Genomic DNA, 17,456 nt, shown 5'->3' with positions numbered 1-17,456 from the left:
AGAGCAGATCAGCGGCTAGAAATCCTGCAGCAAGTAGCTCACCTCCTGATTCCCCAAAGCCTGTCCAAGGCACAAGTCAGGAGTGTGATGGAATACGCTCCACTTCTCTGGATGAGTGCGGCTCCAACAACATTCAGAAATTCAATACCATCAAGGCAAAATCAATCTGCTTGATTGGCACCCCATCCACAAACATTCACTCCCTCTACCACTGGCATACAGTGGCGGCCGTGTGTACCATCTACAAGATGCTCTGAAGGAACTCACCAAGGCTCCTTAGACAGCATCTTCCAAACACATGACCACTACCGTCTGGAAGGACGAGAGCAGATACCCGGGAACATCACCACCTGGAAGCTCCCCTCCGAATAATTCACAATCCTGGCTTGGAAATATATTGCCATTCCTTCACTGTCGCTGGATCAAAATCATAGAATCCTACAGTGCAGAAGGAGGCCATTGAGCACAACGAATCCGCACCGACCACAATCCCACCCAGGCCCTATTCCCGTAACCCCATGCATTTTCCCTAGCTAATCCCCCTGGCACTGAAGGACAATTTAGCACGACCAATCCACCTAACCCGCATATCTTTGGACTGTGGGAGGAAACCGGAGCACCCGGAGAAAACCCATGCAGACATGGGGAGAATGTGCAAACTCCACACAGACAGTGACCCAAGACTGGAATTGAACCCGGGTCCCTGGCGCTGTGTGGCAGCAGTGCTAACCACTATGCCACCGTGCAGCCCCGAAATCCTGGAACTTGCTTTCCAGCAGCACCGTGGGTGTAAATACAGCACAGGGACTGCAGCACTCCAGAAGGCAGCTTTCCACCACCCTCTCAAGGGCAATTAGAAATGGCTAATAAATGCTGGGCTAGCCAGCGACGCCTACATCCTCGAAATGAATACTTGTAAAAAATCCATCTTTCAGACTTGCGCTTTATATCAGCTGCAAGGACCTTGGTTTAAGATCTCACAGCACTAGTTAAAAGTGAGGCAGGGAATTTATCCCTCGTGTCTTGCCGGATATTGATCCCTCAAACAAAACCAGATTATCCAGTTATTTATTTCAGTCTTGTTTATCGGAGATTGCTGTGTTCAAATTGGTTGCTGCATTACTCACATTATGACAGTGACTACAGAAGGACTTGAAAAGCTGTAAAGCACTTGGGGATGTCTTGAGGTCAAGAAGGTTGCTGTATAACTGCAAGTTCTTTCTGTTACTTGTCCAATAACATACCTACTATACTACCACAACATAACCACGATACTACCATAACATAACCATGGGGGGAGGCGATGGCCTAGTGGTATTATTGCTAGACTATTAATCCCGAATCTCAGTTAATGTTCTGGGGACCCGGGTTCGAATCCCGCCACGGCAGATGATGGAATTTGAATTCCATAAAAAATATCTGGAATTAAGAATCTACTGATGACCATAAAACCATTGTCGATTGTCAGAATTTGGTTCACTAATGCCCTTTAGGGAAAGAAATCTGCTGTCCTTCCCTGGTCAGGCCTACATTGACTCCAGAGCCACAGCAATGTGGTTGACTCTCAACTATCCTTCAAGGGCAACTAGCGATGGGCAATAAATGTTGGCCAGCCAGTGGCGCCCATGTCCCAAGAATCATTTTTAAAAAAACAATAACGTAACCATGATACTAACATAATGTGCCCGCTATACAATTGTGACATATCCATGATACTGACATAACATAACCACTACACTACCATAACATAATCACTATACTATCATAGCATAACCACGATATACCATAACGTAACCACTACACTGCCATATAATGTAATAATATATAAGTTATAATATAACTATGATGTAACCATTATACTACCATACAGTTGTCTTATAATGACTAAGTCAAGAAGTAAAAATCCCAAAATATTTCAACCATAAGTATCTCTATGGATGTATACACTCTTCGTGATATTTCTGTCTGTATCAGTTTTATTAATCATGGCTTAAAATAAGGAAAGTGGGTGAACTCATCCAATGTAACATTAGCTTTTGTTTTTTTAGTTTGATTGGATAAAAATGCAGAAAACTCAAAGCTTACCCTGGCAATTTCAGCATACGCCAATCCCAGAATGCCCTCCCAGTTGGAGCCATTGATGAAGAATTTATCCGACTCTGTGATGGCAGCGATGTTTGCTCTGACTGAGACGTTTGGACCATGCGGCACACACACGATATCTGTCCCGAGCTCCCCTTCCCACTTCCCCTGGGTGTACGGTACGTAGACACTCTTCCTCAGGTCTCGGTAAGTATTGGAGCTGAAACACAAAGGATTTTGTGCGTTGTAAAAAGCATATATACACATAAAGCAATGGAAAAAATTGACCAGAGCTGGAATGTTGATTTGTGCAACACCAACATTATAAACGTTCAGGGGATTCTGCTCAGATTCTACCAATTGGAAGGTAGGTAGGACCTAAGTGTACTGAAGTAATGTTCTTAGACAAGACACAATAAGGCAAAAACCTCTCAATTTCATAGAATCATAATGCCCCTAAAGTGCAGAAGGAGGCCATTTGGCCCATCGAGTCTGCACCAACTCTCTGACAGAGTATCTTACTCATGCCCTCTCCCCGCCCTATCCTTGTAACCCACATATTTACCCATCTAAACTACACATCTTGGGACACTACGGGGCAATTTAGCATGGCCAATCCACTTAACCTACACATCTTCAGACACTAAGGGGTAATTTAGCATGGCCAAACGACCTAACCTGCACATCTTTAGACTGTGGGAGGAAACCGGAGCACCCGGAGGAAACCCACGCAGACACGGGGAGAATGTGCAGATTCCACACAGTCACCCAAAATCAGAATTGAACCCGGGTCCCTGGTGCTGTGAGGCAGCAGTGCCAACCACTGTGCCACCATGCTGCCTCTTGATGTCTTGATTTGACAGACCTTAAAGCCATTTTCCCTCAACTTGGGAGGTAAAGATTTCTGACGGAAATCTTTGTCGCTTCTTTGGACACGGGTGAGGTCCCTGAGGATTGGAGGATAGCGAATGTGGTCCCGTTGTTTAAGAAGGGTAGCAGGGATAACCCAGGAAATTATAGGCCGGTGAGCTTGACGTCCGTGGTAGGGAAGTTGTTGGAGAGGATTCTTAGAGACAGGATGTATGTGCATTTAGAACGGAACAATCTCATTAGTGACAGACAGCATGGTTTTGTAAGAGGGAGGTCGTGCCTTACAAATTTGGTGGAGTTTTTTGAGGAAGTGACAAAAACGGTTGATGAAGGAAGGGCCGTGGATGTCGTCTATATGGATTTCAGTAAGGCATTTGACAAAGTCCCACATGGCAGGTTGGTTAAGAAGGTTAAGGCTCATGGGATACAAGGAGAAGTGGCTAGATGGGTGGAGAACTGGCTTGGCCATAGGAGACAGAGGGTAGTGGTCGAAGGGTCTTTTTCCGGCTGGAGGTCTGTGACCAGTGGTGTTCCGCAGGGCTCTGTACTGGGACCTCTGCTATTTGTGATATATATAAATGATTTGGAAGAAGGTGTAACTGGTGTAATCAGCAAGTTTGCGGATGACACGAAGATGGCTGGAATTGCGGATAGCGAAGAGCATTGTCGGGCAATACAGCAGGATATAGATAGGCTGGAAAATTGGGCGGAGAGGTGGCAGATGGAGTTTAATCCGGATAAATGCGAAGTGATGCATTTTGGAAGAAATAATGTAGGGAGGAGTTATACAATAAATGGCAGAGTCATCAGGAGTATAGAAACACAGAGGGACCTAGGTGTGCAAGTCCACAAATCCTTGAAGGTGGCAACACAGGTGGAGAAGGTGGTGAAGAAGGCATATGGTATGCTTGCCTTTATAGGACGGGGTATAGAGTATAAAAGCTGGAGTCTGATGATGCAGCTGTATAGAACGCTGGTTAGGCCACATTTGGAGTACTGCGTCCAGTTCTGGTTGCCGCACTACCAGAAGGACGTGGAGGCATTGGAGAGAGTGCAGAGAAGGTTTACCAGGATGTTGCCTGGTATGGAGGGTCTTAGCTATGAGGAGAGATTGGGTAGACTGGGGTTGTTCTCCTTGGAAAGACGGAGAATGAGGGGAGATCTAATAGAGGTATACAAGATTATGAAGGGTATAGGTAGGGTGAACGGTGGGAAGCTTTTTCCCAGGTCAGAGGTGACGATCACGAGGGGTCACGGGCTCAAGCTGAGAGGGGCGAAGTATAACTCAGACATCAGAGGGACGTTTTTTACACAGAGGGTGGTGGGGGCCTGGAATGCGCTGCCAAGTAGGGTGGTGGAGGCAGGCACACTGACATCGTTTAAGACTTACCTGGATAGTCACATGAGCAGCCTGGGAATGGAGGGATACAAACGATTGGTCTAGTTGGACCAAGGAGCGGCACAGGCTTGGAGGGCCGAAGGGCCTGTTTCCTGTGCTGTACTGTTCTTTGTTCTTTGTTGTTCTTTGTATGTAGGAAACTAATTCAAAAGCTTCAGCCATTTTCAAGGTCAAGGGGAACTCGCTTTTCAGATTTCCCTCCTCCTTTTCCTCCCCAAAATATTGTGGCATTCTCTGTTCTCATGTCAGCCATCTTCTGCTCTCTCTTTCACTGTCACTCTTTCTTGTCTGGCAATTAACTAGTAAATAAATAATGGCCAAGTTAGTGGGCCACCATTAGACAGGCTATTAAGAAATAGATGTTCCCTTCTAGAATTCCAAACCATGACCATCTCCCACAAGAGAGGATGTAACCCTTTTGCATTGATGTTCAATCTCTCCCTCTTGCGTATCTTCACACCTACACTGTTTTTTTTCCCCTTTGGGGAAGTAGTGGAAGGATTTCTGAGCTGATTATCAGTCTGTTAAACCACGTTGAATGCTCCTTCTGTGGCCAACAAGTCCTGGTGTTGGACTTGAACCTGAAACTTCTGGTCCAGCACTACCACTGTGCCAAAAGGCCTTCATTAACATTCAATGGCAATACTATTGCTTAATCCTCCACTATTAACATCCTGGGAGTTACCATTGACTAGATACTAAAATGGACCAACTATATAAATACTGTGGCTACTAGCACAGGTCAGAGGCTGGGAATTCTGTGACAAATTCCTGAAAATAACTCATTTCCTGACTCCCCAATCATCCATCATCTACAAGAGTGTGATAGAACAGTCTTCAATTGCCTGAATGAGTGCCACTCCAACAACACTCAAGAAGCTCAATGCCATCTTGGACAAAGCAGTCTACTGTAGGAACACCATCACCTGCAAGTTCCCCTCCAAGCCGCTCACCATCCTGACTTGGAAATATATCACCGTTCCTTCGCAGTCGTTGGGTCAAAATCCCGGAATTCCTCCATAACGGCATTGTGGGTCAACCCACAGTACATGGGCTGCAGTGATTCAAGAAGGCAACTCACCGCCACCTTCTCAAGGGCAACTAGGAATGGACAATAAATGCTGATGTGAAGATGCCGGCGTTGGACTGGGGTAAGCACAGTAAGAAGTCTCACAACACCAGGTTAAAGTCCAACAGGTTTATTTGGTAGCAAATACCATAAGCTTTCGGAGCACAGCTCCTTCGTCAGATGGGGTGGATATCTGTTCTCCAACAGTGCACAGACACAGAAATCAAGTTACAGAATACTAATTAGAATGCAAATCTCTACAGCCAGCCAGGTCTTAAAGATACAGATAATGTGGGTGGAGGGAGCATTCAACACAGGTTAAAGAGATGTGTATTGTCTCCAGACAGAACAGCTAGTGAGATTCTACAAGCCCAGGAGGCAAGCTGTGGGGGTTACTGATAATGTGACATAAATCCAACATCCCGGTTTAGGCCGTCCTCATGTGTGCGGAACTTGGCTATCAGTTTCTGCTCAGCGACTCTGCGCTGTTGTGTGTCGTGAAGGCCACCTTGGAGAACGCTTACCTGAAGATCCAAGGCTGAATGCCCGTGACTGCTGAAGTGCTCCCCCACAGGAAGAGAACAGTTGTGCCTGGTGATTGTCGAGCGGTGTTGATTCATCCGTTGTCGTAGCGTCTGCAGACGCTACGACAACGGATGAATCAACACCGCTCGACAATCACCAGGCACAACTGTTCTCTTCCTGTGGGGGAGCACTTCAGCAGTCACGGGCATTCAGCCTTGGATCTTCAGGTATGCGTTCTCCAAGGTGGCCTTCACGACACACGACAGCGCAGAGTCGCTGAGCAGAAACTGATAGCCAAGTTCTGCACACATGAGGACGGCCTAAACCGGGATGTTGGATTTATGTCACATTATCAGTAACCCCCACAGCTTGCCTCCTGGGCTTGTAGAATCTCACTAGCTGTTCTGTCTGGAGACAATACACATCTCTTTAACCTATGTTGAATCCTCCCTCCACCCACATTATCTGTACCTTTAAGACCTGGCTGGCTGTAGAGATTTGCATTCTAATTAGTATTCTGTAACTTGATTTCTGTGTCTGTGCACTGTTGGAGAACAGATATCCACCCCATCTGACGAAGGAGTTGTGCTCCGAAAGCTTATGGTATTTGCTACCAAATAAACCTGTTGGACTTTAACCTGGTGTTGTGAGACATCTTACAATAAATGCTGGCCAGCCAGTGACGCCCACATCATGCAAATGGATTTTAAAAATTTTGTTTATGTAGAAGTTTTAGAGATAGCAGAGACAAAAAGCTTTATTCCTTCAGTTTGAGTTGGATTTAAAACCAGGTTTTACATATGATTACATACAAATTCTATCTTTTACTCTTCTAAAACTTCATTCCAACTCTTTTAAACTCTCTAACAATGCTCCAAAAGCCCACCAACACCTCTACTTTCTCAGAAGACTAAGGAAATTTGGCATGTCCACTATGACTCACACCAACTTTTACAGATGCACCATAGAAAGCATTCTTTCTGGTTGTATCACAGCTTGGTATAGCTCCTGCTCTGCCCAAGTGCACAAGAAACTACAAAGGGTTGTAACTGAAGCCCAGTCCATCACGCAAACCAGCCTCCTATCCATTGACTCTGTCTACACTTCCCGCTGCCTCGGAAAAGCAGCCAGCATAATTAAGGATCCCACGCACCCAGGACATACTCTCTCCAACGTTCTTCCGTTGGGAAAAAGATACAAAAGTCTGAGGACATGTACCAACCGACTCAAGAACAGCTTCTTCCCTGCTGCCATCAGACTTTTGAATGGACTTACCTCACACTAAGTTGATCTTTTTCTACACCCTAGCTATGACTGTAACACTACATTCTGCACTCTCTCCTTTCCTCCTCTATGAATGGTATGCTTTATTTGTACAGCGTGCAAGAAACAATACTTTTCACTGTATACTAATACATGTGACAATAATAAATCAAATCAAATCAATATGTGGATCAGGTTTCAATCACGATACTTTTCTCTGTATACTAATAGATGTGACAATAATAAATCAAATCAAAAAGTGTCTCTTACCAAGTATGCCAAATATATTTTTCAAAATACTCAATACAATGAATTTCTTCATCTAAAAACTCTTCATCAATGATTTTCCAACAATTAGGCAAATCTCAGGTCTATTGATAAAGTTGGTTATCTCCACAGCTGGTGTTCGATCAGTTATAGACCAATGTCAACTTCTGATTCAATGATCAATTAATAATCTTTATTGTGTAAATAGAGCAGCCATCATTCCCTCCATTTTCTTCCCTTTCTCCTCCTCCAGGGACATCTCCTGCTGACAGGTGACTCACATGATGAAGGAGCAGCGCTCCAAAAACTTCTGATTACAAATAAACCTGTTGGACCTCAACCTGGTGTTTTGAGACTTCTTACTGCGTCCACCCCAGTCCAACGCCGGCATCTCCACATCATAAAAGTTCTGGGTTGCTCTCGCCATTCCCTGGTACCTCCTCCCACCTTCTTGATGTTCTTCATTGACCGTTACAAATGTGAGGCAATGCATTTTGGAAGGTCTAATAAGGATAGGAAATATACAGTAAATGGCAGAACACTTAAGAGTATTGATAGGCAAAGGGATCTGGGTGAAAGTGGCAATGCAGTTGGAGAAGGTAGTCAAAAAGGCATGTGGCATGCTTGCTTTCATCGGCCGGGACATTGAGTTTAAAAACTGACTAGTCATGTTGCAGCTTTATAGAACCTTAGTTAGGCCACACTTGGAATATAGTGTTCAATTCTGGTCGCCACACTACCAGAAAGCTGTGGAGGCTTTGTAGAGGGTACAGAAAAGATTTACCAGGATGTTGCCTGGTATGGAGGGCATCAGCTATGAGGAGAGGTTGGAGAAACTTGGTTTGTTCTCACTGGAACGACGCAGGTTGAGGGGCGACCTGATAGAAGTCGACAAGATTATGAGAGACATGGACAGAGTGGATAGTCAGAAGCTTTTCCCCAGGGTGGAAGAGTCAATTACGAGGGAGCACAGGTTTAAGGTGCGAGGGGCAAGGTTTAAAGGAGATGTACGAGGCAGATATTTTACACAGAGGGTGGTAGGTGCCTGGAACTCGCTGCCGGGGGAAATAGTGGAAGTGGATACGGCTGTGGCTTTTAAGGGGCGTCTTAACAAATACATGAATAGGATGGGAATAGAGAGATATAGTCCCCGGAAGGGAAGGGGGTTTTAGTTAAGTCGGGCAGCATGGCCAGTGCAGGCTTGGAGGGCCAAAGGGCCTGTTCCTGTGCTGTAATTTTCTTTGTTCTTTGTTCGTTGACAGATTCCCCCAGTGGTGGAGAGCATTGGAACCTTCTATCTTCACCGGATTTCCATTATTGTTCAGTCAGCAGTGGCTGGCACTTTTGCTGATTTCCTGTCCCTTTGTAGTCCAAGGATATTGAGGCCAAATTGGTGTTCCCCAACACGCCACCCTGCTGAGAAGCAACACGGAGAAAACCAGGGGATCAAACTTCAAATCCCTTTGCACTGCATTTGACCGTGAACCCATTTGGGTAGGTGAGCATTCACTTTCTTTTTACAGTACAGAAGGCCATTTGGCCCATCATGAGTGCGTCACATCCCTGAAAGAGTTAGTTTCCATTCCCTGCCTTTTAACAACAACAACTCATTCATCAAATAGTAGAATTGTCAATCTCGAGATGGATTAATGAGAAAAGTCACACCCTGTTTTAGTGTGGCTCATCAAATCAATGCAAGATTTTTCGCATAAAGTCAACAGATGCGTTGACACAAATCTCGCTCTTTCACAGTGACTTCATAAAAACAGCCTCACTGTGTGTCGGCACTGTGCTATTCTAGGTGAGCTTGGGCAATCTGCCCATCTGCTTTCTTCCTCACATGGCAAATGCTATTTGCTCTCAGTCCCCTGATAACGTGCTGGGAACATCTGCCTTATTCACACTGCTTGCTGCCCTGTCTGCCGGGACAGTATCGTAAGGCAGGTGAGGTGGAAAACGTGTGCCCAGAGGGACGGAGTGTGACCTTCTGTTTGCCTGTCACCGGAGGCAGGATACTGCCAACAGCAAACATGGACGGCTGCCATTTAGTTCATTGTGGTTGGTTGCAGTGCTGGCCTGCATTCATCTTGCACGCTGCATAACCGGGGGAGGCCTCCAGCCAAAAGAATAATGTTACGGTGCTGTTCCTGCTCCTCCGAACCTGATCCCGTAATGTGAATGGGACAAATCTAAAACGTCAATAGTCTGACTGTGTCACCGTTCTGCAGTTTAAAAGAGGCATCAGTCAATGCTGGGTATTCCTAATGTCAGCTTGGCTCATGGTAGCGTTCTCATCTCTGAGTCACAAGGTTGCAGGGATTCCAAGGACCTTAGCACTTAATCTGGGCTGACATTTCAAAGCAATTGCTGTGGAAATGCTACGCTGTCAGAGAAACCATCATTTGCCTGAGATATTGCCGCCCTCAATCCTTAATCAATTGAATGGAAAGGTTCACATCAATCATAGAATGGTCGTAGCATTAAAGGAGGCTATTCGGCCCATCATGTGTACGGCAACTCTCTGCAAGAGCAATTGGCTAGTTCCCCTCCCTCAATCTTTCCCTGCGGCTCTACAATTTTCTTCTCTTCAGCTGCTAGTCCAATTCCCTTTTGAAAGTTGTCATTGAATCTGCTTCCATCACAGCCCCGGGAACTACCTCCCTTTTCCCAACCACACGCTGCATAAATTTTTTTTTTCTCTCATGAAGCCATTGGATCTTTTGCCAATCACTTTAAATTGTTGTCTTCTGGTCTTTGACCCTTTCACCAACAGAAACAGTTTGTCTTCATCTACTCTATTTATCTACTCAACCGACTCAAGAACAGCTTCTTCCCACTGCCATCAGATTTTTGAATGGACTCTATCTTGCATTAAGTTGATCTTTCTCTACACCCTAGCTATGACTGCAACACTACATTCTGCACCCTCTCCTTTCCTTCCCTACGTACGTTATGCTTTATCTGCGTAGCGCGCAAGAAACAATATTTTTCACTATATACTAATACGTGACAATAACAAATCAAAAACCTTCATAATTTTGAGCTGCTCTGTTAGATTTCCCCTCAGATTTCTCTTCTCTGATGAACCATAGAATCCCCACAGTGCAGAAAGAGGCCATCCGGCCCATCGAGTCTGCACTGACTCTCTGAAAGAGCATCTTACCCAGGTCTAAACCTCCATCCTACCCTCCACATTTACCATGGCCAATCCACCTAACCTGCACATCTTTGGACTGTGGGAGGAAACCAGAGCACCTGGAGGAAACCCACGCAGACACGGGGGAGAATGTGCAGACTCCGCACAGACAGTGACTCAAGGCCAGAATTGAACCTGGATCCCTGGTGCTGTGAGGCAGCGATGCTAAACACTGTGCTACTGTGTTGAGAGGACAACACTGGCTTCTGCAGTCTATCTACATAACTTCATCTCTGGAACTATTCGTATAAATCCTTCCTGTGCCCGCTCTGTAGCCAGAGTAGAAGACAATAATCCAGATGAGGTTGAACCAATATTTTGTAACAGTTCATTCTAACTTGTTTCTTTGCACGTGTTTCCACCATCTCACTGCCGGGAAACCCACCACCGGCAGTCCCGGATCCCCACCCACCCCAGTCCTGAACCCACCCTCTCCATGCAGTCCTGATCCCCCCCAGCAGGCTGAACTCCTCCCTCCCCCCCCCAAACCCCGCACCCTGATGGCTAGCCCTGATTGCCGGCCTCCCTCCGTCCCCCACCGATCCCTAAGCAAAGTGGCAGCAGGGCCCCCCTCCCCTACTGATTGCCCCACAAGGCCCAGCCCCCATCAGGCCCCCCATAGTCCACGCCTCTTGGCAGTGCCAAGGTGCCCCCTGAAAATTGACATTTTGCCTCTAGGGTAATGCCAGAAGTCACAGGCTGGCAGTGCCAAGGTGCCAGTGCCCAGGGTGCACAACCCCTTGGCGCCCCACCCTCTGATTGCCCCCTCTTCACTCCAGCATGGTCGGGCTGCTGGCTCCCTACTTAGTGAATCACTCTGGCGAGGTAGGGGAGATGCTAGTGGACCCAGAGACTTCAGTCATAGAAGGAGGCAATTCAGCCCATCGTGCCTGCACCGACAACAATTTCACCCAGACCCTATCCCTGTAATCCCACATACTGACCCCACTAATCCATCTAACCCATGCATCCCGGGACACTAAGGGGCAATTTATCATGGCCAATCAACCTAATCCGCGGATCTTTGGACTGTGGGAGGAAACCGGAGGAAACCCACGCAGACACGAGGAGAATGTGCAAACTCCACACAGACAGTGACCCAAGCCGGGAATTGAACCCGGGTCCCTGGAGCTGTGAGGCAGCAGTGCTAACCACTGTGCCACTGTGCTGGGCCCACTAATGATATTTAAGATATATGGAAATGCTCATTCCCATAATTTATGTGTCTCCCCGCTGATTTCCGGCGTGGAGCTGACGCTGCCAGAAATCCGGCGCCAGGAGATGCTAGTGGGCAGGGACGCCCAGCGTGGATGCTGCGCATTGGGCGCCGCTGGAATCTACCGGCCCGCTGTGCTAAAATGTTAGTGCAGCAGGATGGGAGAATCACCCCCAGTGTTCCCAACACTGACCCTGGGAACTCCACTATACATCTTCCTGAGTCCAAATAACGAATTGTTCACCACTGCTCTCTGTTTTCTGTCACTCAGCCAATGCTGTCGCTGTCTCTTTCATTCCACGGACTTAAATTTTCTGGCAAATCTACAGTGTGCACTTTGTCAAACACCTTTGGAAGTCTATGTAATCACATCAACCACATGACCTTCATTAACTGATTTGATTTGATTTAGTATTCTCACGTGTATTAACAGACAGTGAAAAGTATTGTTTCTTGCGCACTATACAAACAAAACATACCGTTCATAGAGAAGGAAAGGAGAGAGTGCAGAATGTAGTGTTACAGTCATAGCTAGGGTGTCGAGAAAGATCAACTTAATGCGAGGTAGGTCCATTTAAATGTCTGACAGCAGCAGGGAAGAAGCTGTTCTTGAGTCTGTTGGTACGTGACCTCAGACTTCTGTATCTTTTTCCCGACGGAAGAAGGTGGAAGACAGAATATCGGGGGTGCGTGGGGTCCTTGATTATGCTGGCTGCTTTGCCGAGGCAGCAGGAAATGTAGTTGGAATCAATGAATGGGAGGCTGGTTTATGTGAAGGACTGGGCTACATTCAGATGGATTGGCCATGCTAAATTGCCCCTTAGTGTCCAAAGATATGTAGGTTATGGGGATTAGCAGGGTAAATATGTGGTATTACAGGGATAGGGCCTAGGATTTGTCTTCAACAAAGAAAAGAAAAATAGAAAAGCAGGAAAGAAAAGAAAAAGAAAAATAAGAAAAATAGGGCGTTCTGTAGATTAAAATATAATCTTCAATCAAAACAAATGATCCAGACTTTTATAAATATTACTTATGGGAGCTTTCTGTGCACAAATTGGGAGATGTGTTTTCCTGAATTACAACAGTGACAAGACTTCAATGCTGAATAATTAATTGGGTGGAAAACATGTTGGAGTGATCTGAGTACACATGATAGAAGCAATGTCCAGGTACCCAGGTTGGATTGCCGGCTCAGGTCACTGTCTGTGCAGAGTCTGCACATTCTCCCCGTGCCTGCGTGGGTTTCCTCCGGGTGCTCCGGTTTCCTCCCGCAGTCCTAAAGACATGCTGGTTAGGTGCATTGGCCGTGCTAAATTCTCCCTCAGTGTACCCGAACAGGCGCCAGAGTGTGGCGACTGGGGGATTTTCACAGTAACTTCACTGCAGTGTTAATGTAAGCCTACCTGTGACACTAATAAACTTTAAAACTTAATGCATGTTCTGGTCTGGGCATATTGTTCACAAAGCTGTGGACAGCCCCAGCATTTTGTAAGCAAGTAAAGGGGTGACACACACACCAAAAAAAAATTAATGGATCATCGAACTTTGGCAGCCTCCGTCCTGGCTTGGCCGCAGTTGAGATGCCCAGTGGTCAGAGTTTATGGCAAACGAAAGCAAACTGCCCCCTTCTTTTAATCTGGAAGAGTAGCCGGGCTTGGAGGTCAATTTGTTTAATTGACGTTTGGGGAATTTCATTGAAATCCCTAGACTTTCGCATTCAATGGAGTTTGTGCAACATGAAAGTGTAATTCTTCCGCTGCCTGTTGTCTGTGAAGTAATAGAAAACAGCATTATCTTAATTAGACTGCAGTGACTGATGTGTACTGGTGAAGATTTATTTGGAGCACGGGGCTCCTGAGACGCTCAGCACATCAACAGATTGGTATTCACAAGACTCACATCATACTGAATAATACTGATCTGCACAGGGGAGATGGCACCCATGACAACCAGGAACAGCTTTTGTTTGCTGCAAGTTTTTTTTTTTGTTTTCACATTCCTCTCGTTTAACCCTTCCGTGGCTAAGTTTCCACTTCAGGCTTTCGGGACACGAAACGTAGTTCAAAACCTGGCAAGAAATTCCCAAGTCAAATGGAACAATTCCAAGAGGGAATGTTCCCCACCAGATTCCTGTTTGAAGTGAGTTCTCACTTCAAGGGTTTTCATTAAAGAGAATTTACGAAGAGGAGCCCTCTCATGAGGTCTTAGAAAAGCAAAATTGGGACAGCGTAAAGGGAGGCCATTCGGTCCATCATGCCCATGCCAGCCCACTGCCAGAGCAGCTCAGCTGCTCCCACTCTCCTGTCTTCTCCGCCTTGCCACGTTAGATTTTTCCATTCAGATCCCCTTTAGAAAGCCACAATTGCATCTGCTTCCACCACACTCACACACAATGCAATCCTTACTCATTGCATAAGTTCTTTTTCTTTATATTGACACTGGTTCTTTTGACATTCAACTTAAATTGGTATCCTTTGGTTTTCGACGCTTACCGCAATGGGAATGGTTTTCTCCGTCTGCTCCATCCAGATACAATCTGATTTTGAATACCTCTGTCAAATCTCCTCTCAACTTACTCTTCTCCAGCAGAACAACTCCAGCTTCTCCAATCTATCCACAAAAGTGAAGTCCATCATCCCTGAAATGATTCTCGCCAATGTTTTCTGCATCCTCTCTAATGCCTTCACATTCTTCCCAAAGCATGGTGTCCAGAATTGGACAATAACTCGAGCTGAGCCCAAGATAAAGATTCACCATAACTTCTTTGTTTCCATACTCTATGCCTTTATTTCTAGGGCCCCAGATCCCAAATGCTGTATTAACCACTTTCTCAGTCTTCCCTGCCACCTTCAACAATGTGTCCACATACACCCACAGGTCACTCTGTTCCTGCATCCCCTTTAGAATTGCACCCTTTGTTTTACGTTGCTTCTCCTTGTTCTTCCTACCAAAATGCATCACTTCTCTGCACTAAATTTTATCTACCATGTGTTCACTCAAAGTTTGTGGCTTTGACAAAGGATCGTCTGGACTCGAAACATCAGCTCTTTTCTCTCCTTACGGATGCTGCCGGACCTGCTGAGATTTTCCAGCATTTTCCCTTTTGGTTTCAGATTCCAGCATCCGCAATAATTTGCTTTCACTCAATACTTCCAAGTTTTGTGTCATCTGTAAATTCTGAAAATGTGTCCTGCACACTCAAATCTAGGATATTGATATATATAAAGAAAAATAATGGTCCTAATATCGACCCTGGGAATCTTACTGTAGTCTTTGCTCTGGTATGAAAAACAAGCATTCACTACCACCCTCTGCTTCCTGTCATTCAGCCAACTTTGTAGCCATGCTGTTACTGTCTCTTTTATCTTTAACTTTGCTGACAAATCTGTTACGTGACACTTTATCAAACACCTTTTGGAATTCCACGCAGAGCTTATAAAACTTTGGTATTGTGTTCAATTCTGGTTGCCACGTTACAGGAAGGATGTGGAGGCTTTGGAGAGGGATGCAGAAGAGGTTTACCCAGATGCTGCCTGGATATGAGCTATAACGAGAGACTGGACCAACTAGGGTTTTTTTCTCTGGAGCAGCAGAGGCTGAGGGAAGACCTGATAGAAGGCTATGAAATTATGAGAGGCATAGATAGGGTTGACAGTTAGAATCTTTTTCCCAGAGTTGAAATGTCTAACACCAGGGGGCATGTACTTAAGGTGAGGGGGGAAAGTGCAAAGGAGATGTGAGGGGCAAGTTTTTACAAAAGAGAGTGGTAGACACCTGGAATGCACTGCCAAGGTTGGTAATGGTGGCAGATGCAATAGGGATTTAAGGGGCTTTTAGATAAGCACCTGACTATGCAAGGAACAGAGGGATATGGACCAAGGTCAGGCAAAAGGGATTAGTTTAATTTGGTGTCATGTTCGGCACAACATCATGGGCTGAAGGACCTGTTTGTGTGCCGTACTGTTCCGTGTTTCTATGTAGCACAATAACCACATTAGCCTGATTGACTCTCTCTATTACCTCATCGACAAATCTTTGAAGTAGGCTGCGTTCCATCAGGGTCCTTTGTAAAGTGGACTTCACACTAGGGGGACCTTTGAGAGAGTGCACCATCTTCATAATTACATCCCTTGCAAGCCACTTCATCGTGTGCAGACACAGAGTTGTTACTCAGCGATATAAATTACAAACAAAATTACACTTTGCTGGAAGCTTATTTCAAGAGGGAATCACGCAGTCAGGATCACTTTAAGGAATAAAAATAAATAAAATTAACAGCAACATAATTTTGCTTTGTTCCATCCATTACGGTCAGTGTTTTGAGAATAGATATTTTAAACAAGGTTTACCAGCTTGAATCGGTTACTGATCTTACCTGTTAGGAAGCGATTTATCATTCATAAAGATTTAGTCATAAACACCATAATGATTCAGCGTGAACTGGGTCTGTTAATGGACTCAGTGTTCAGTAACTCCTCCTGGCCATTGATATCATTGGGGCTGTTTAAATCAATACCAGCCTTTGAGCAGGAACAAGGTCAGAATACCCTGCGAAGAAGCCCTCCCCAATTACTCACATTACCCTCATATGTTTATGTCCAGGGGGGATAACAAGTGGAGTGAACTTCCAGCAAAGGTCTTTCAAATTCTAAAAATAAACTATCGCCCATTTGATTGCAAGCTCCTGGAATTCACTTCAATAAAATTCGATGTATCCATGCTTGGCACCAAAATCTATATCAAGTAGAAATTCTTCTTGTTTGAGCCTTGGCTTCAGTGTAACAGTGTATTTCAAATCCCGGCACATGAAAGTTCTGATCCTCATTATTCACATAATGTTTTATTATTTAGATTTTCTAAATCCAATCGTCAACCAAATAACATGTTTATCTTTAACGTCCAACAGGTTTATTTGGTATCACAAGCTTTCGGAGCGCTGCTCCTTCGTCAGGTGAGCTCCTTCATCAGCTCTTCATCAGGACTCACCTGATGAAGGAGTAGCGCTCCGAAAGCTTGTGCTACCAAATAAATCTGTTGGACTTTAACCTGGTGTTGTGAGACTTCTTAATGTGTCCACCCCAGTCCAACGCCGGCATCTCCACATCATATCTTTAATGTGGCACAGTGGCGCAGTGGTTAGCACTGCTGCCTCACAGCGCCAGGGACCTGGGCTCGATTCCAGCCTTGGGTGACTGTGTGGAGTTTGCACATTCTCCCCGTGTCTGCATGGGTTTCCTCTGGGTGCTCCGGTTTCCTCCCACAATCCAAAGATGTGCAGGTTAGGTTCATTGGCCATTTTGGATTGATGCTAAATTGGCCCTTAGTATCCTGAGATGTGATGTGGAGTTGCTGGCGTTGGACTGGGGTGGGCACAGTAAGAAGTCTCACAACACCAGGTTAAAGTCCAACAGGTTTATTTGCTAGCACGAGCTTTCGGACCGCCGCTCCTTCATCAGGTGAGGCGCTCTGAAAGCTCGTGCTATCAAATAAACCTGTTGGACTTTAACCTGGTGTTGTGAGACTACATACTATCCAAAGATGTGGGTTGGGGGAGTTAGTGGGGTAAACA

At 45.6% G+C, this 17,456-nt stretch overlaps 1 protein-coding gene across 1 annotated transcript in view; it reads right to left on the bottom strand.

The window, feature by feature from the left end:
• Positions 1-17,456, bottom strand: part of bace1 (beta-secretase 1) — a 153,930-nt gene that overhangs the window by 79,590 nt on the left and 56,884 nt on the right. The window contains exon 3 of the mRNA XM_078198988.1: positions 2,086-2,302. Coding sequence (XP_078055114.1) covers positions 2,086-2,302 — 217 coding nt within the window. The remainder of the gene's footprint in view (positions 1-2,085; positions 2,303-17,456) is intronic.

Source organism: Mustelus asterias, chromosome 27 (assembly GCF_964213995.1).
Source record: "Mustelus asterias chromosome 27, sMusAst1.hap1.1, whole genome shotgun sequence".
Taxonomy (NCBI): Eukaryota; Metazoa; Chordata; class Chondrichthyes; order Carcharhiniformes; family Triakidae; genus Mustelus; species Mustelus asterias.
This window is presented reverse-complemented; position numbering and strand designations above follow the sequence as displayed.